The sequence below is a fragment of the Salminus brasiliensis genome, chromosome 9, assembly GCF_030463535.1.
Source record: "Salminus brasiliensis chromosome 9, fSalBra1.hap2, whole genome shotgun sequence".
Lineage (NCBI taxonomy): Eukaryota > Metazoa > Chordata > Actinopteri > Characiformes > Bryconidae > Salminus > Salminus brasiliensis.
In genome coordinates this window covers 16,035,158-16,056,598 of record NC_132886.1, presented here as the reverse complement: position 1 = coordinate 16,056,598, position 21,441 = coordinate 16,035,158, and the positions used below count along the sequence as shown (strand labels likewise).

Genomic DNA, 21,441 nt, shown 5'->3' with positions numbered 1-21,441 from the left:
TGTGTGAGTGTGAAGAAACCTTTAAAGCTTTAAAGATCTTTAGTTCATGTAAGGCTTCTTTACCACACTCAAACATCTCTTTTTTTTTGACTAAAATGTTTTTTTGTGGAACCAAAAATGGTTCTTCTTTGCTTAAGGAACCTTTTGTAGCACCTTTATTTTTAAGAGTGAGGGAGTAAGTCAAATCACAGCATGCTCAGAGAAAGAGACTATTGGCAGTTCGGCATTAAATGTATGGTTTTTATACCATTTATCTCTCTCTGTCTCTCTCTGTCTTTCTCTGTGCCCTCTACCTGTCTCTGCCTCACTCTTTTTTTTTTCTCAGGTGATAAGTATGGAAATGTGATTCATTTGTATGAGCGAGATTGTTCCATTCAGAGACGGCATCAGAAAGTAGTGGAAATTGCCCCCGCCGCTCAGCTGGACCCTCATCTCAGAGACAGACTCACTTCCGACTCAGTCAACTTGGCCAAGCAGGTACACGCAAACACACACGCAAACTAACACGCAGGTTTGCTTTTTAAACCTTGTCAGGACATACGGTCATGATGCATATCATATATGTGAAATCACCTATATGTCGTCAGGCCTGTCGTGATTATTAAATCCACAACAGGCACATTTACTTAATTGCAGTAAGTACTGATTAAAATGTACCATCTCTGTCAATCAGCAGCGATTATTTGTTGGAGGAGGATGATGATGATAATGATACAGAAGTTAAATTTCTTTGCTTGTCTTTCTTAGTGGAGTTATGACCTAACTTTTAGGATACAATTTGGGAGATGGTCCACGCCCCCAAACTCATCCCACTCAGCGGCATATAAACCCCTATTCTCACTCCATCATCGCAGTGAACAACTTCTCACCCTCTGCCTCCTGTCTCCTTTTGGTGTGGGCGGGTGGTGTTTAAGGGGTGGGTCTTTGGCTTTATGCACCTACCTAGAATCCAAATCTGCTCTAAATGCAAAAATTCACCACAACCCCCAAACACACACAAATTAGACTTCAGGGACATGGGACAAACTCGCCAATGCCGCATTCACATTGGCATTAGAAAAGATTGCGTTCTATGCCTCAAAGTGATATGCAGCCGATGATGGCATGGCACTGTGCTGGAATAGCTGTGGCATGGCTGTCTGTCTGCACTGTAATGAGGTTAGTTATTTTTACACCCTAAGCATGTTAACACGTGCCCATGTCTCTAATTGTGTGTTGTTATTACACACAAGTTTATCTAGTTCATAGCACTGGTATTGCCAACAGCAAAAGTTGGGGAAATTAAAGTCTTAATGGAACGCTCTGCTGACCAAGTCGATTTGATGGCAGAGTTTTCCATCACTGCTTCATTGAATAAGCGCCTACCAGCTACCTCCATGAAGTAAATTCTGAATAACATTAAACAGCAACAGCCTGATGGACACACCTTTTGTTTTATGGTACCTATTTGCTCTTCTTTTTTCTTTAATCTTTAAATACTATTTCTTTGTTGTAGTCTGTGAAAGACATTGCATGGTTTATAGTTTATTTTTAGCCTGATTTGCAAAATAATTACTTAAAAATGACTTTAAAAATGACAGTGACAATCTTTAACCGTAACCTCAGTAATTATCAATTTGCCAAAAAAAAAAAAACCTTTTTAAAATGAACATAATGAAGATTGTTTTATTGACTAATTCTTGTCTTGAAAATCTATGAAAGCATACTCTCACACTGCACACACCACACTGGCCCCATTCTCGTATTTCCTGGCCTCTCTCCAAGCCCCGAACTCAGTAGCTGTGTACGATATGAGCGGATTTGATGATGAACTCATGCTTGTGCTGTATGCTAACCCCTCTGAGGGATATGTTCTCTTTGGAGACGCAGGGCAAGTAAATCCCAGGCTTTTATTTAGCAATCCCTGCATCACCGTACACCGGCTACAGGCAGATGGGAGGAATCAATGAGATGAGTGAGAGTGCCTTTCTAAACTGTCATTATAGAGGATGCATTCAGTATCTGCTTCATCCTCTATATAGTTGTCATTATCGTCATCATCATCATCAGTTGCTACCTCTTTATCCCTTCATTCTCTTTTCTTTGTCCCTATCCCTATACTCCCACCATTATTCTCTCTTCTTGTCTTGTTCTTCCTCCCGCCCTTCTGTCCACACCCTGTCTTGCCTTTGCCAAGGGGTGGACAAGCTTTACAGAACGGTAGCAAAAAGCCCATTCAGGACAATGACAAGTTGTGGTGATCTTAATTTGCTACATAACATTGAGTACCTTGCATGCAATCCTTTGCTACAAAGCTGGACCTGGTTGCTGTAGATGATTGAAACTAACCAGGTGGGTCAGTCAGTGACGAATTTGCCACTAGCTTTGCCACTAGCATTAGCTTGAAGACATATAAACTCCACCTGAGCCATTCTAACCCATTCGCATGTATGCCCATTCGCATGCCTACAAAATAAACATAGTTTAACATGAATGAATTTGTAAAGTTGTTACTGAAAAATTCATCTGTTAGCAGAGCATGGATGAGTCCATGGGTTTGTAGGTAAATTGCATTTATCTTGCCATAGCTGCAAAATAAGAGTTCGGTACATGGAAGTGGCATTCCGTGAACCTCTAACTAGAGCTGGGCAATATGATGATATTTTATTGTATCATAATAAATTTTGTTATTGTGATAACAATATGCTTTTCTAAGCATATTGAGGAAACTATTAGTGCTTAATAAACACTGATCAGCTGCAGGTTTTATTACTAACAGTGTAATTAGACTGGTTTAGATAGATGAAAAGCAGCAGATGCTGAGTATAAATCACTGTACTCAGTATGGGAGAGTGTCTGAAAAGTGGTTTAAGAATCTGTCACTACTGATGTAGTGACAATCTGTGATTACATGTATTGTGAAAAAAGTCTCTAAATGTCATGATCTAGTATTTTTACTATATCGTCCAGCCCTACCTCTAACACACCATTGTATTCTCATTAAAAAGCTAAACCTAAAGTAAAGTGAGGCTGTAAAACAAGCCAATTCCAAAACCCTAAAACTTCAGTTTTAACTAATGTTATATTTACACCCCAACAGATAGATACACTCAGCCCGCTAGTGGAAGCCTTTAGAGCCCTTAAGCTGCGATGCGGTCAAATGCAACCACCACTTCGGGAGAATATGGTGTAACACTGGCAAACTTGCACAGTATCTCCAGACACTGCTAGTTAAAGGAATACGGATTGCTACGCAAACCCTTGTGATCGTGACTTTTCCTGGGCTGGTGTTCGCAAAAGTGAACTTAAAAGTGAACCAGGGAAGCGAGCTGATATTCCTGCTTGGCTAAATCTCTAGTTGCTTTACCACCTCTTCTCCATTGTCCTCTCCTTTGAAAACCAACCAGAATACCTCAGCTGACTATCAAACTAAAAATAAACTACACAAAAGGTACTTTTGGTCCTTGAGAAGATGATAACAACATTTTTAACTAAAAACAATTGTTCTATGTGACTTTGTTCCCTATATAACTTTGATGATACTTTGCCTGGAGGCTTGTGTGTGGTTTTTGTTACACTGACTATATGTCTTTTACCGTGTGGGGTTTTATTTAAAAGTAGGAGATAAAGGGATATGCCTACAGCCATAGACAAAGAAACCAAGTGAGAAATAGCTTTAGCACAGGGTGGTGTGCACACGTTTTGGTTGGGAATACGATTGAGTCAGTGTGCGTGCACAGGTTTCAGCTGCTGCTGGTGTAATTTGTAGCACAGGGAAATCGTGACTTGTTCTGCAGACTACAGTAATGATGTTATCCCTCACCCTGGATTACATTCCTGGAAGCCTTGTGCATTCCCTTTAACTCACTGCTAGCAAAGACGCAGGGTGGACACAGTGTATCCTTTATTAATTATTTTTGTGACCTCAGTCTTTTTAATACTGATATTGCAGATGTGTACAAAATACGAGCCTCTGTCCAGAGTATTTGTTTGTGTGCTGTTTGCCTCCAGATCAGTCTGGATCAGTCTTTTTCTGATAAATCAAGGCACGCACATGAGCAAACAGATGTAAATAAATTTGTTCAAACATACCGTCCTAATCATGTCTCTGCAAGGGTACAGTAATGTGTTTTTAATATGCTGGAAAACTGTCGCTAACAACATTTGCAGTAGTATAGTTTTTGTGGTCCATATTGTGCAGCACTGAACAGAATAAACTGGTGCTTTAGTTATCTTGACTTTTCCCACAGAAACATTCTTTTTATAGCAGGAGTTTCCAGGCTTTAATGAACAACAAGAAAAATCCAACCATTTTACCCAATAAGAAATAGTAGCAACAAATACATATTTATTAATAAGTAATGCAATAGACAATACACTGTATTGTTGCATACACATCAAATAACAATACAGTTTATTGTCTAATAATGTGTATATAAACTGTTGCCTATATATAGACAATATATATAAAATGTATATATTTTGTGTTTTCTAACCACTTATATCAACACAATATCAACCACCCTGTTGACCACCTAACAACTGCCTAGCAACAAGTTTTCCTTATAACAGTAAATGTGGTGCATAGGTTTGTGCACTCTTCTAATGTCACAAAGATACAAGTACACTTGTAACATGCAATCGACCATTTATCAACCCACTAGCAACCACCTGCGACACCATAGCAACCACCTGGGATAACATAGAAACCCTCTAGCAACATTTTAGCACACCGCATCAATTTAGCGCTCATCTAGCAGCCACTCAACAACACTAGAGCAACCATCTCAGATACTATTAAAACCATTAGCAATGCCATAGCAACAACCTTGCAACCCCTTTCAAGATAATAATATTAATAGTAGAATTTACAGAAGTGTGACTCGGGTTACTCAGCGTATCTCAGTTCTCGTGAGTGTTATCCTGCCTCTCCAAAGTTAAATACTGCAGTTACAGTGCGTGCCGAGCCTGGAATAGCAATGATAGAGATGCTGTTCTCCCTATTACAGGTCAGTGGAGCATCGCAGTGATTTAGATGCTGTTATTTTAAGGTACAAAATGCTACATAGTGTTGCTTTAATCTTTGCAACCATTTTTGCCTTTCTAGTTTGAGATGATATTTATTTGGTATGAGTGTGAAAGGACAGATTTTTTTTTGTCATGTTAACAATCAAGTTAACATTAGCATGTTAGCTATTGTTGTTTCCAGCCTACCTGGACCATTTACGTTATTCAGCTCAGTAGCGTAGCATTTTAAACTAAACATTATGTAGGCATTCTTGCCAAACATTGTAGTGGATCAATTTCCAATTAGGTTTAATAGGCTTTTGCTGTCAAAGTTGTCAAGCATGAGTTGATGAAGCATGGATAGGTCAATTTTCCTTTCTAAGTACACATTTTCCGTTGCTAGTTTGACAATTAGCTCCTTTTGGCAACAGTTTATGTACATCGAATTTATGTGAAAAGAAATTTGGCTTTATCCTGAATATCATTCAGCTTTTCCCAGGCACTTCCAAGTCCATGTCATTGCTTCTCTGAATGTCAATGAAGTCTTAGGGCAAGTGCATTAAAAATGGACAGTTTTTTCACTGGCTATATCTGTCTGTAACTGCTGATGTGTTACAGTAGTTGCAGGGCACTGAACATTTTCTGGTGGTGTGTGCATTTCATTTACTTTGCAAATAAAGACTTCAGTAACTGCTATGTAAATCTGAAACAATGATGTTAAGAGGTTTAAAGTCTTATGCTGGGTGTCATAATGTCCCTGTGGATGAGGGATCTGAGGAAGTGAAGAAATTGACATTTAGATGCTCAGGAGGGCAAATGGAAGCAAAAAAAAAAATCCCTACTGCTGCATCCTGGGAAAATCTTCTCTTTGTGGGGATTAACCTGTGTTGATCTGTGCACCCTGTCAAAACTGCTTCTACGCACACAAGCGCGCGCACACACACACACATACACACACTCGCACATACACACACTTGTAATCACTGGGTGGTGAGTCCATCTCTGAAATCCCTAATCCTGCCGTCACAGACTCCTAGCTCAGTGATGTCCAGAAGTGTGTCTCAATCTGTTTGTGTGTCTGTGTGTTTGTGTGCTGGTTCGCTCCACACATACCGTTACCAATTCCCATCTGTTGATAAAGCATGAGCTGTCAGTTTTGATAAGTCATTCTCTCCTATGAGAGTCAAATTTGTATGCGTCGTCCTTTGAAATGACATTAGTGATGTTGGCAGGCGCAGAAGAGAGGAGGGATGACAGGAAAAGATGGAGGGGCAGGGGGAAAAAACTTGGATCGGAGAAGGCGCGGTAGACAGGAAGGATACATTTTTCCATTTTTTTCCCTTGATGAAACTTGGCAAGGTGATGGCTTGAGCATGTTGACAGGGAACCTTGTCTGTTTCCCTGTTCACAAACTGCACTTCTCTCTATGACCAGCAGGTGGTGATGTCGGCCTCAAGGCTTCTGCTTGTTGCATCTGCACAGCAGCACTTGGGACGCTTATTAGACTGCACTAAAATTGTTATTACCAGGTGTCTTTACTGCATTCGTTCACTGCACAGTAGAACAGCTGGACATGGCATGTCCAAAAGTATACAGACAGCCATTTGAAACCTTGTGACTTCAGCTACTTTAAGGTGCTCTGTTTCACTAATGGTGAGGTCACCATGCCTTATTGGGCTGTGTATTAGTGAGAACCTGGTGAAATGATATGCATCACAATACAGGGGTACATTTCAATACAATTCAATATATTGTGATGTATGGCGATACTGTATGCAAGGCAATATATTGACTTGTTATCCAGTCAGAACAGTGGGATCTGAGTACAACATGCTCTGTAGCAGTCAGGGTCTAAACGCAACAGAAACGCAATGAACCACTGCCACCAATCTTTGCATGGAAAGTATTTTGTGTTTATGAGAATCAGTACAGCATTGTAAAACATAATAGCGCAATACTCAAGTGCATCAATATTTTCACCCGCTAATGCCTAATGCCAGGCGTTGGCTACAGGACTATAAAGCCCTCCAGCATTAAGCTGTGGAGCAGTGATGGACCACCACTGAAGTGTGTGATTTGTGTAGTGTAGTGTAGTGGGTAACACCACCCTTCCCCTGTGATAGACTGAAAGTTGATTCCTTGGCTGGGATAAACTACATAATAAGACTCTACAATAGGAGTCATTGCTCATGCTCAAGCACCGTTTTTGATTTTAATAAGAGCATTAGCCAATTAACATAATTACAGATGTTTATCAAGCAGAACTAGCATCATTCAGCATGTACTTGTAACTCCTTGTTAATACTGGGGGTTTAAAATTCCTATATCACAATTAGATGTGGGCAATGTGCTTTTAGCATTATTGTGATAAACATTGTGCTTTTCCAAGTGTATCATAGGAATAGTGAGGACTTGAACACTGGCCAACTGCATACTTTATGGTAAATATCATAATTACTTAATCCAAAGCAGATAATACTCAAAAAAAAAAAAAACTTTTTTTTTGGACGTTTTTGACTACTGCAGTTTAACATCTGGCCATATTAGGGCACTTTGTCTGTGAAACCATTGTGGTCGTGTATAGAAGATATGGAGGATAAGTATGAAGAAATATTGTGATAAAATATGAAACGGTTAATGACCTAAAGCAATCTGTAACACTGCATCATAGGCAGACAGGACTTATTTGAAATTCCATCAGTCAGAATATCGTCTCTGTCACAGTTCTCTAGACTTACTTCTAATGTTGTGTTTCGCTGTGTTCTCTCCATTATCTGATACGTGTCAAACCAAGGGTGTTAACTGCAAATTATCTCAAGAGCCAGTCTTCGGCAGCAGACGTGCAAAAACTGACACTTTAACTAGAAAGGGTGGCTTTAACATGCGCCTTGTCAGTGCACAGATACATCACATCTCCCTTACAATTACAGCTCGACTTTATAGACCACTGCCCACTGTGCTGGGGTTATAAAACATTTCTATGAGGCATTGATTTGTCCATGTACTTGAAGCTAAAAGTGTGGAAAAGTGTGTGGTTGCTGTGTGTTGTATCGTTCTTAACATCTTGCAAGCAGTACATTCAGAGACTTTGGCTTTTGTCTGTTTTAACTCATTAAAGGCTGCTCCTGGAGTAGTTGCTGTCCTTATTGTTGGATGCACTGAGGGAGTTTCTGAGTGGCTGAAATGCACCTGTAATGTGAACTATACTCACATTCTTATGTTTTAGTAGCAGTAAGAATCAATGATTATAAAAAGGTTACATTATTAGGTTAGATAACATTATTTAATTATCCGATTTATTTGTTTTATTACATTTGTAACACATACAAGTACACATTCAATATTTTTTTCTTAAAGCTAATCCATGTGGATGTAGTTATAGTTTCTAACACAAATCCCGTTTAAAAATTTAAATCATTCCTTTTTTAACGGTATCTAAAGTAAAATTCAATAATAATAAAATGAAAAACAAAAAATGTGATTTTTAGATTTAGTTTTATTATTATTATATATTTTTATTACATACTTCCGTCAGACAATACTAATAATAACAACTTTGGGGCACAGAGCAAACAAACCCGCACAGTTAAAGAAAGACACATTGAAGTGAATTCAAGGGCAAATACCCATTCATATAGTACCACACAGTACAGTCTCTAGTCAGCTGTGACAGAGAGGTTATACTCTTTAGATACCACTGTCAATTAATTTCATGCTTTGTTTTAACTGTTTTTTGCATTTTATATATCAGCAAATCAACTCTGTTTTGTAGACCCAGAGAGGCCAGAGTGGTTTTATGTGCTTATATGAATTCTTTATCGATATACATTCATAAGGTGCTTATAAGAATACTTCATGAAATATTGCCCAGGCATGGTGTGTGTGTGTATGTGTATGTGTTTGCACGTTTTAACTTTTTTATAGGGCCTAAAAAACGCTTTCGTACCTGATGACAGTATGGAAAGGAGGGTAATGAGCCTCCCTGAAGAGCACAGGGAGTGAAGGACTGAATACTTAATGAAAACGTGCTGGAACTGAGAATAGCTGTTATGAAACAACGCTTTCTGGCTTAATGGAATATACATGCTTTTGCATGAAGAAGCACTGGAGACTTTACATGGCTAGAAAGCTAGCATTAGCAGGACAGTATATGTGTGTGTGTGTGTGTGACCTTGTCACTTTGCAGTCACTGAACTACGTGCTGAGTGTGACTCTGCTAAACAGCATGACTGAGTGCCCACGGCAGTGGAAGAGTGAATGGATGGATGGATAGATAGATAGATAAAAGTAGAGTGTGAGAGGGATGTCAACAGAAAAAGAGTGAGGTGAGGAGGGTAGTGCCTGGTTATAAATGGCTTATATTGGTATACTACTGTTGGTGTCGCACAGAAGCTGGGTGGTACTAATCAAATGAAATAGTATCAGGCAGATATTTAGATTTGACAGATATTTCACATATTTTATGTTATGTAGGTTTACGTATGTACCTATTAATTGTTTAGACCCATTAAAGTAAATTGTCACTCTCACGCAAAAACCTTGTCTTTCCAAAATGTCAACTTTACATGAGAAAACTGTCCTTCTCTTGTTGAATCTTTCCTAACTTGGAGTGATCCAATTGGATCCATTAATCATAAACTTTTAAAACAATATAAAGAACAACTGTTGGAAGTGGGAAATTGCAAAAGCAGATATCTTTTTACAGGCCAGCGTCTAAATGTAATATTTCTCTTATGTTGACACTCTTAGTGTGATTTGTTTTCGCAGGTGTGAATACAGTAATATTAGCACTCAAATGCAGACCAAAACAACAACAGGAGGTGGTCTTGGTGCATACCTGTGACGTTTAGGGTTCTTTTGTGGTGAGAAAATAATCTTCAAGACTTCAACCCGACCCAACAATCAGGTGTACACTGCAGGTTTGAGCCAAATGCATTCTGCAGTTCTAGTTTAGCTTGGTGTATTGCCCAGAAAATTACTACAACTATGAACAAAGGCCATCTCTGATGTTACTCCATGTGAAATTGCACAGAATTTTGACCTGTTATTTCAATATTCTCTAAAGCACCCTATAAACAACACATTGCAGGTAACTGCTGGGTCCTGGATAACTTAAATTAACTGAACAAAACAGTGAAAGTAGTATGTGGCAGCAGGCACATCAATAATCTATGGACATTATATCACAATCTACCGATATTGATGGGCTAAAATCAATACGATAGCGTGATATTGACATTGTACCATGATATCAACCAGCACTGTCGTCACATTGTCTTTATAAATGCAGACTTCAGTATCATCCATGATACTGTGGGAAATTTTGAATTCTGTCTGTATTTTGCAGCACCAGTAGGGAGGGTCTGAAGAGGTTAGAGAGAGCGCAGGATAAGCTGTTGGATGCATGGAGGAGTTTAAAAGGGGAAAGGATGTGGAGGAGAAGAAATGGAAAAGACTAGGATGTAGAAAGATCAATAGAGAAAGGGGGGAAAAGTGCAGAACGGTAGGAGGTTGGGAGACAAAGAAAAGAGAAATGGATTTTAGTGGAGAGATGCTTGGAGTTACAAGGTTTTTTGCTGTGTCGTTTTGGCTGAGTGCAAACTGCTGTTTTACTGTAGCACGCTAGCTTAAATGACCTTGTTTATAGCTGTTGCTCTCGCTCTCGCTCTCTTGATCGCTTTCTCTCCCTAAATCTTTAACACACACACACACACACACAAAGTTTCACATTGATTTGCTCACCAGTTCTTTTCTCTTTCTCATATTTTATTAATGCTGTCTTTTTTGTTCTTTGCTCGTCTCCTCCTCTTCCTCACCTGTTTAGTAGTAGGTGCCCTTTGGGTCTTTGTGGAAACGAGTGAAGAAGTAAAAAATTCCCATTCCTTTTATTTAGCCCTGCATTTCAAATCAATTATGTACCTATAATTTCTCAATTCCACCGGCACTCATGGCTGCCTGTACTGTGTGTTTATTCGGTCCGTTTTCCCATCGCTACTTTCAAGAATGATCATGCAAATACAGAAAAGGACCTGTATTGCGGTGGTGCAGGGCGTATCAGCCCAATCAGACTGGAAATTGAATTTAATAACACACTGTCCATTGTGCAGTCTCTGGTGGTGAACACTTCCCTTCTTCTCAAACTCACTGACATTGCATTTTATTCAGGCAGAAACACCAGCACTGTGCTATTAAGTGCCTTTGGGCAAAGCTCCTAAGGATGTAAATCATGCTGGATAAGAGCGTCTGCTAAGTATGTAAATGTTCACTATAACTGCCGTGACTGATTCAGCTCTGCAAAATTGATGAACTGAATCCATCTTTAGTCCTAATCTGTTTAAAACATACCGCACTTATATTGATTATAGTGTGAAGCTGCATTAAATCCGTAAAAAGAACATCTGATATTGATGTCCTTCGTTTTTTTGTGTGTGTATTGTGTGCACTGTAGGCACTGTGCAAAAGATTTAGCCATTTCGAATTATCACACTTAAAGCTGTTTATGTGCACAGTAGGTGTTTGTTTGTTTTTAATAGGAGATATACAAATAAACAGAACCCTTTTCCATACAGTAAGGAGATCGGAGTGGGCAATATGGTTGAAATATGTCAATATTTAGAATAGGTTTGGAGGATGGGGGTGGAGGGGTGTAGCGTAAAGTTGTGCAAGTAGCCAGCTATCTAAGATAAGTTAGTGTTAGCCCGCAGGCTAAACACCACAGCACAGGCCGTGTTCCAGCTAACTGTGGCTCAAATCACACGGGTTTAGAGAATAATGCATCGTATCACTGATGAGCACCTGAATGATCTTAGGAGTGTTTTCGATTGGTTTCAGGATTATTATGAAGACTGGTTCATCCAGGTTTATTTGCTCTGCCTTTTAATCAGTATTACCGTTATACTGGCCAACTCGAGTTTAAAGACCTATTGTCCACCATACCTGTTATTAATCGTAATTTGCAGATGAACTACACCAGTAGTGGCAGATTTTAACATCATCTATAAGTACTTGTCTGTGCTTGGTACAGTGATTTTTTTTTTGTGTGTGTGTACTGCATTGTGTGCAAACTAATTACACTTTGTGTTTTTTAAGCACTGACGATATCCATGAAATGCTCAGTTCTTCTCACCAATATGTCAATAACTTTACTGAAAAACACATTCTGACCACTGTATACATGTTTATTCGTATCTAGTATAGTATTACATTTAATATCACACAGTTGCTGCTTCTATAGAATTTCCAACAATTCAATGGAAGTGCCTCACACTTTTACACTGCATGCATGTGTGTGTGTAAGAGAGAGAGAGAGAGAGAGAGGGAGGGGGTAATCAAACGATGCAGGTAGATGGGATTTCAAGCAGAATCACTTTGTTTTTGAGAGAGGACAGTTTGTTCTTTTAAACAGAAATCGCGAGCATGAGATGCAGGAAACCGTAACCACCCTTTTTGGCTAAGAGAAAAACAAAAAACAAAAAGAAAAACCCCAAAAAACTAAGACAAGACCAAAACCAGTGATAGAAAGACAGAGAGAGAGAGAGAGAGAGAGAGAGAGAGAGAGAGAGAAATGGGGGTGGAAGGGGAGTGAAGAGAGCAAAGATTGCTGACAGTATGAAAGGAAAGGGGGGAGAGAGGAGTAAACAGCGGCGGGGGGGGGGGGGGGGGGGTGCCAGTGAAGGACGCTCTCATGGCATCAAAATAAAACAAACGAAAAATAAAAAAAGAGGAAGCAACAACCCAGCACATCAGAGGCTGGAGGTGTCACAGTATGGCATATGAAGCTGCAGTCTGTGTGTGATCAGTGCGGCGTATGACTGGTGACAGTGACACGTCCAGAAATTGAACTGGTTTCAGCAGAGTGCCATCACAAACACTTTGCTGAGCACACAGCCAGAAAAGAGCAGAGCAGGTAGGCGCGCACATCCTGCCTCTTTTTGGAACTGCAGGGGAGTTTGCTTTGTCACTTACCCTGCTGACACAAACCTTTATGTCTCTTTGAGCCACACCGCATATGTTGTCTCTCTCTAAAGTCTACCAATTTGTTTCCTCTCTGCCAGAAAAGCGATGAGTCATTATTGAAATCCGGCCCGTTGTCTGGAAGGCATGAAAATCGCTGCCTATTTTTGGAGGACGAAAGACCTCGGGTCAATGCTACCTCATTTAATCCCCCTCTCCCTTTCTCTCCCCCCCTGTTTACCCCCTTCGCATTGCCTTCCACATATCTCTCCCTCTGTGCCTCCCTTTACCCCCCCGGCTAAGACACTAAATGCACTTAACCCTGAAAATAAACACCCGGATGAGGGAGAAGAGAGAGAAAATGTAGAGAGGGACAGGCTTTCCCTTGATCAGCGAATTTAGTTCGCCCAATGTCTGTGCTAGTTGCCTAATACCCCCTCATTTTCTCTCTTGCTTTCACTCTCTCTTTCTCTGATGTCATTCATCAAGCAGATTGCAAATGGAATTTGAAATCACACACACAAAATCTTTATGCTAGACGGACGGCAGCCGCAGCAACTGCATGGCTGCATCTAAGTGTCATTTTTCATTAGCGAAGAAGTGGAGAGGTGTAATCCTCCAGGTGCTGGAAACGCTGCACGGCAATCCTTTATTGTTATTTTTTTCTCGTGCATTGTTTGAATTGTCTTAGCTTAAACTCAGTGGAGTTCACAGCTCAGGATTATTTGCATGACAGAGAAGAAGAGTGTCACGCGTCGATATTAATTACCTCTCACTTGTCGCTCACTAAAACAAGCAGTGAAATGTTGTGGAGACTCTGGATTCTGAACTTCTGATCAATAACACATTTGTTCTTGTAAGTAGGGGAGGAGACTGGTTATTATGATGTGATCTTGATGAGAGGTTGTTGTGTTTACAGACTGCTTTTTGTGCTTAGAAAGAAAGAAACATGCTTTACATTACTGCCATGATTGTCATTTCTTGTGCAAGAGAAGTCAGAATCGCAGCCCCGACCCTGAAATTGACTATTAACATGGGTCATTGCATAACTCCTTGTGCAATTACATGTATAATGGTTTGAAGAGTGTAGCAAAAGGAAAGCAACTTAACAAAGGTCAACTCTGTGTGTAAAGCGGGGAGACTACGCTGCTACAGAGATAACAGCAGTCAAGGCTGTTCAGGGCCCAGGGCAAGGTACACCCAGTGGGCCAGATGTGTGCAGAAGTGCAGGTGCAGGATTGCCTAATAAAGGACTGTCTAATAAAGCATAGGGCACGGCCCCGCGATTTCTGCAATGCGGAATGGAGAGATAAAAATTATGAGTTTAGACTAGAAAAGTGCATTTCCTGAAGGAAGCTCAGTTTGGTTGCACAGCTAAGAAGTTCCCACTTGCTGGTGGTTACTGGGCTGTTTCTACGTGGTCATTAGGGTGCTTGCTTGGTGTGGCATTGCTAAATGGTTGCTGTGGTGGTGCTAGAGGGCTGCTATTGAGTTTTTTAGTGGTTGCTAGGTGGTTGTTATGGTATCCCAGGTGGTTGCTGTGGTGTTACTAAGTGCTTGCTAAGTAGTTGCTAAATTGTTACATGGTGGTTGCTATGAAGTTGCTAAGTGGTTACTATGATTTTACTAGGTGGCTGCTATTAAGTTGTTTAGTGGTTGGTAGGTGCTTGCTCTGGTATTCCAGGTTGTTCCTGTCATGTTGCTAAGTAGTTGCTAAGTAGTTGTTATAGTGTTGCTAGGTGGCTGCTATGGTGTTGCTAGGTGTCTGCTGTTGAGCTGTTTAGTGGTTAGTAGGATGTTGATATAGTATCCCAGTTGGTTACTGGCTGGCAAGTGGCTGCTAAGTAGTCGCTCTGGTATTGCTCTTTGCTTAGTAAGGGTGTTGCTAGGCAGTTGCTATAATGTCTTAGTTGGTTGCTATGATGCTGAAGGTGGTTGCTAGGGTGTTGCCAAGTGGTTGTTGTGATACCCCATGTGGTTAGTTGGGTTGTGTAGTTTTCTTCTCATGTCAGACATATAAAGGGTGCAAAAACCTTTGCACCCATTTTGTTCCTATTAAAAAATACCAGTAAAATACACACCATTGCCACTGTGTCCTAACAAGTTACAAGTCCGAATCACACAATCAGACCAAACAGTCTGGAGTTGGAAAAGTGTCAATACCAGGATAACTGTGGGACGAGATACGCAGCAGACCATAATAAGAGCTCCTAACATCACTGTGCTTTTTTTTCACTGTGCTTTGTCTTCAGTACAGCTGACACATCGTTTGTCTAATAGAGTGAACTTTTCCCTGACGAGGGAATGGCAGCACTAAGAGCAGCAGTATCAAATTTGCTCTGCCTTTGTATTCTTATAGAGGAAGTGTTTCAGGTCTTTTACTTCATACGTTACTTTATTACTAGTAAAGTAATATATCCAAGAAAATTGAAAATGGAAGGGAAGGAAGCAGATTTCATAGGGCCCCAGTGCCATGTTTAAAGAACGCAGCAAAAAAAGGAGCTGCATAGTCGAGACAAAAGAGAAAACCAAAACACTCTACAGGGGCGTAATTTCACTCCAGCTTAAATAAAAAAATTAATTTGTGAAATGAGGCACATCAAGGCTTGTTCTGTGCTGTGTCTTCTCATGCATGTACATGAACTGTGTGAGTTGAGAGCATGTTTTTCTGTTGGTAAATATCCTTTCAGCATGACCACGAGGCTCAAGCACCAGTCCCACAGCTGCATCTGCTGTGTTAAAGAACGTCTCGCAACAACACGCCAAGGAGATTCTACTGCTAATTACGTCTGCTTTTAAAAACATGTGGTTGCTGTGAGTTTCTCTAAACCTCTGTGATTTAAACGGATTTCTTAATCAATTACAAATCCAATGAAAGATCCCTCACATGCATATCGTGACATAACTTGACAACATTGGCTAGTTAAAATGATGCGCATCATTAAAAGAAGGATGCTGAACTGGAGCCAAGACATGTGCAAATGTTCCTGACAACTGGTTTTGAGGGACATGCAATACTTACATATTTAAAACTTACATATTTACTTAAATTTATAGGAGGCAAAGTTGCTTGGGGTTCTAAGGGTTAACAAATGGTTGTTTGGGGGTGTGAAATAGAAGAACCACTTTTGTTTCCCTACAGAACTGAGAAGGGACCAGACAATATCTAAATTTATTTTATGCATATGATTCATGCCTTTATTGTGCTTTTGCACCAGTATGTGTTTTGCAGTATACTGCCTGTATAGTATATGATGACCTGGTGCTAACCTGAGTTTCAGTATTTTTAAGTAGAGCTGCCCCCCCCCCCCCATACACACATACCCACCCCATGATGACATTCTATAAGATGCGCCGAACCACCTAATTCTCTGTAATTGTGTCAGTGACTAATGCATAATGCATAGATGGAGATTTTTAATCAAACATAAGGTATTCACGTGTGGGTGGCATGGATGCGCACACACACTATGAGCAGTGAACCCCTACTTGGCTCAGAATCTAATCAAATGGATTTCTGCTCCCATTGCAAGTTTATTACTGTGTGTATGTGTGTGTAAGTGTGTGTTTGTGTGTGTGTGTGTGTCTGTGTGCTCCAGATCCTGTTATATGCCTAGCCCTTCTGAGATACTTCTGTGTGTTCAATGACTCTCTCTCTCTCTCTCTCTCCCTCTCTCTCTCTCTCTCTCTTTCTCTCTCTCTCTTTCTCTGTTTCTGTCTTGTCCTTCTTTTCTGTCTAAAACAGATTTCAATTGGCAAATTGAGAAACATATAACTAGACACAATTAGATTGGAGGTGATTGATCAGATAGGAGTCCGATCCTTTAATCCCTGTGACACATTCAAAGAAATAGTCCAGCATTCTTCAGCTGCTGTAGCAAGTGGTCGATTACCATATAAAGTAATTCTGATCCGATAAAATGAACAGAAAACCTTTTGACTCAAGACACATTTGTAATCAAAGTCAATGGGAAACTGTTTTTTCATCTGACCATATTATGGTTATATTAGGAATGTTCCTATCTAAACCAAACATGTTTTAATGTCTTGGATATCAGCTATTTTAAGCCTGATCTAGTTCTGATTCTTAGTTTTCCACTGTGTTCTAGCAGAGCACCCTCTAAATGTGTTATAGGACTCGAGTATGAGTCCTCGTTTTTAAAGACCGGTCTCAGGACTGTGTTGTCTCGGTCTCAGGGTGAGGTGGACTCGGAAATTGTTGTCCTATGTGTTTGTCTGAGGCAACAGTAATTATAGTAGTAATAATAGTCTTTAAAGGGTACTTACACAGCATATATAGATCAAAGCAGGCCTATACACAGCAAATTAGCCAGTGTTAACACTTTTTGTGTTAAAAAAACTCAATTTTTAACACTGATGGTGTTGATTTAACACAAAAAGTGTTGATTTACACTGGCAAATTGGCTGTGTACTACTCATAATGAGTTATTATGAGCCATGACTGTTGAATCACAGCTAGTTAGAAACTAATTCAGCGGCTTTACCAGCGGAAATGCTCCACTTGACCGGCAGTAGCACAGCACTTTTCTTGGGTTTTTAACCAGAAAGGATCCAGGGCAAAATCAGGACATCCCTAATAACACAGTCTTTTTATAAATACAAGAAACAGTACAGTCATGTGAGAAACATAGGACATGCCATGAAAACCTTGGTCTTTTAATATGTTCAATATGATCATACAGACATTTAATCTTCATTTAAAATGTATTTAGTGATGAAGGTAAAAAAAATAAATTAATAAAACTGAAGAATGTTTTAGATCATTCTTTTAAATCAATAGAAATGCAATTTATGACACTCTTTGCCCTAATAGCTGGTATTTCTCCCCTTGGCTGAAAAGTAGCCACAAACCATGGCATTTTCCCCTCCATGCTTCACAGTTGGAAAGCTTAGATTGAAAGCTAAGATTGAAAAAAACTTGTTCCAGATGTCCTGGTCTTGGTTAAGGTGTTCTCTGGAAAACTTTGTTGGAGATTTCTTTACACCTTTTGTGGCCTGCTGTCGGACTGAACTTGCTAGGACAGCCTGACCTGGTCACATTGGCAGTTGTTGCACTTGTAAATGATTTAGTGCACAGTAAAACGGCTGATATCTAAGTGTTCTGAGACCTTTTTAAAATCCCTTCCCAGACTCCTTTGCAGCCTTCTTTCTTAGAAAACTCTTTGAATCTCACCATGGTAATAACGCTCACATTACTGGCTAATGTGCTGAACCTAATTCTAATTTTAAGCTTTTAAAGTAGTTCTAAATGTGGGCGTGTCCTAACTTTAACCTTTTACAGAAAATTTGTATTTTTATTAATTACATTTTACAAATGGTTGTTTAAAGACATTTCTTCAGTTTAATGTGTTTAGTCATATTACCATCATCTTCCAAAATTGTCTATAAATGTCCAAAATTTTAAATAGATTTAAAAAGACAAATCTCAGTTATCTTCTGTGGTAAGACATTTGTTACAGGTGTGGCAGGCAGGTAGAAATTACTTTAAAAAAGTGCAGGAATATTTTCCTGCAGAAGAAGAACCAACAAAACTCACAAACTAACAAGAACCTTGGCTAACCTGATTCTATCATTTTCTCCTCACTGCTCACCTCTACTTCCTCCAGAGCAATACAAATCATTATTCAGCATCCCTGCAGTGTCTCTGCCCCCCCCCCCCCCCCGTTCCTCCTTACACACATACACAGACGCTTGCCCATATACACACACACGTCTCCCTGAGGCGGCGTGAACTGCAGAGTGTGGGTGTTGCATAAATGGCTGCCAAACCTCTCCCAAACAGAGGGGCCTCTGGTGATATAAACTCTGGCCCTGATCTAGCGTACAAAGACATTCATTTAGTGTCCACGCACTCATACACAAATACTTACAAAGGATGGACAAACACACACACACACACCGAGAGACAAACTTACTCCTAGCCATACGGCTGACTGAAGTAGTAAGGTGAACAGAACACATTCACACCTTTCATATTAGCAGAGTCAACTAACTCATGCAAAAACCGTGGATACAGAAAAGGCTTTAGCACAGTCAGGTAGCAGAGCAGCACAGCGCACACTCACACACAAGTTCACTAACCCCTAGATGAGTAGTGGAACACTGTTTTTGACAAACCTCTCTACAGAGAATGGCAAGGGTGTTGTGATGACCTACTGCAGTCTAAAATCCAGTGATCATTTTCAGGCCTGTTAGGATAATTTTCTTTAGAGATATATTGTCTCAGAAATATTTGCGACAAATTTAATTTACTTAATTTATTGCCATTTTATGACCATTTTATGCCACTGATATAAAGATTATATAATAGCATGATGATGCAATTACACACTTTTTAAAAAACTATGCATTTTTAAATTTTAATTAAGAATAATCAGACATTGGAATTGGAATCAAAAAATGTTTAAATGTCCTAAATAAACCGGCTCCTTCCCTCAGTGACTGATTCTCATTTTGCATCTGGTTAGTGGTGTTTGCTAGTTCGGCTGTGTTGTGTTACTCACTATATTGGGCTGAGTGACGGATTCTCAGTGTATATCTGGTTAGTGGTGTTCGCTAGTTCGGCTGTGTTGTGATACTCACTATATTGGGCTGAGTGACGGACTCTCAGTGTGTATCTGGTTAGTGGTGTTTGCTAGTTCGGCTGTGTTGTGATACTCACTATATTGGGCTGAGTGACGGACTCTCAGTGTATATCTGGTTAGTGGTGTTCGCTAGTTCGGCTGTGTTGTGATACTCACTATATTGGGCTGAGTGACGGACTCTCAGTGTGTATCTGGTTTGTGGTGTTCGCTAGTTCAGCTGTGTTGTAATGATACTCACTGTATTGGGCTGAGTGACAGATTCTTTGTGTGTATCTGGTTAGTGGTGCTCGCTAGCTCGGTGTATTGATGTGTTGGACATTGCGTGCATTGCACCGCATTTAATGCCTTGGTAACTTTAGGCAAAAATGCTTTTAACTTTGAATGGAAGGCATTTAGGGCATTTCTATTAGTCTGTTCTATTGGAGCATTGCAACAAGTGTGAGGCCTGTATGACCAGCTAATTCCTGACGATTTATACAGTTGTGTCATGTTCATATTGGGGTGGGGTCGTATCAACCAGGGACCAGCCACGGCAAAGTCTGGTGGGACAGTACTTGCAGGTTATATTATTGTGTACTTCTTTGATGTTATAAAAACAAGTTCTGGCAGTGTAACATCTGCTGGTGAAATGATGTCTGCGTGTATCAATGCGTTTTAAAAGGGCTCAGCATATTTTAACAGGATCTTTAAGATGGTAACTTTAGGCAAAAATGCTTTTAACTTTATATGGAAGGCATTTAGAGCATTTCTATTGGTCTATTCATCCATAACTATTTACACAGTGTACAGAGCAGCCTCAGGGTTCAAACGATAATTAAATTAAAAACAGACAAAAATGGAGATACATGTTTTTCATTGGACAGCAGCAATATACATTTATGTACCTCTCTGTCCCACTACATTTATCCCCTTATTAACCCAGTTCATCTGTTTGTTTTAGCCTGAATGCAGTCTTTGACCACACACACACACACACACACACAACTCAGTGTTCTTCTCTCAGAACCCTTGTCAGTGTCAGTCGTTGTAAGTGACACACACACACACACACAGGCACCGACCCAGCATGCATTTCATACCACATTGCCTCTCCTCTTGGTGTAATTGAGTTCTCCACTCCAATATTCTCTCTGAGTGCTGATAGTTTTGTTTTTGAATTAAAAAAAAAAGAAAACGAGTTAGCCAGCGAGAGAGTGAAAGAACCAAAGGGTGAGGGACAGAGAGATATGAGGGACCCTAGCACTCTTGTATGAGAGGCTCTTGAAGTTGTCTTCCTCCATCCTTCTGAAAATGCTCTGTTAACAAGCTCACTGGCAATCTACAGGACTGTGTGCAAGTGTATGTGCCTATTCATGTGCAAGTGTGTGTTCTTGGATCAGTGCGTGCGGGTGTGTGTGTGTGTACCTTTCCAACTTGGTCAGTCATTCCTCCTTACTTGCTTTGAGCAGCCATCATGAATGGTTGCCACGGTAACCGAACTCAAGTCCCAGTCCTGTAGTTAGGCCACGGCCACATTTGCCGAATATAACAGGACAGCAATCAAGCATCATTTCCAATAACACTGACAGTTCCTCTGCCAGCACGCCTGTCTGCATGCCAAGCTGTTTCCTCTGTAACAATCAGTTTCAGTGTCTTGATTCCACTTGTAGACCGATTTGTTTATAAGGTCACTATGAGGACGGTGTGATATTGGCATAATAGGCTGGAAATGGTTTTCTGTGTGTGCGCATGGGGTGGTTGTTTTCAGTAACACCAGTTTTGCCCTCCTGTATTCAGTAATTAGACTTGCTCCAAAATCTGACTGAGTTTTAAGGGTGGTTGCCATGGCAGCTAATATTCCTGTACGGGTCAGTCTTTCTAAAGCATTGAGGCTGTTCTATTAGCCATCACTAGCCAG

General features: G+C 40.2%; 1 protein-coding gene across 1 annotated transcript in view; it reads left to right on the top strand.

The window, feature by feature from the left end:
* pcxb (pyruvate carboxylase b) overlaps nucleotides 1–21,441 on the top strand; it is a 258,985-nt gene that overhangs the window by 15,113 nt on the left and 222,431 nt on the right. The window contains exon 7 of the mRNA XM_072686774.1: nucleotides 326–477. Within this exon, the coding sequence (XP_072542875.1) occupies nucleotides 326–477 (152 nt within the window). The remainder of the gene's footprint in view (nucleotides 1–325; nucleotides 478–21,441) is intronic.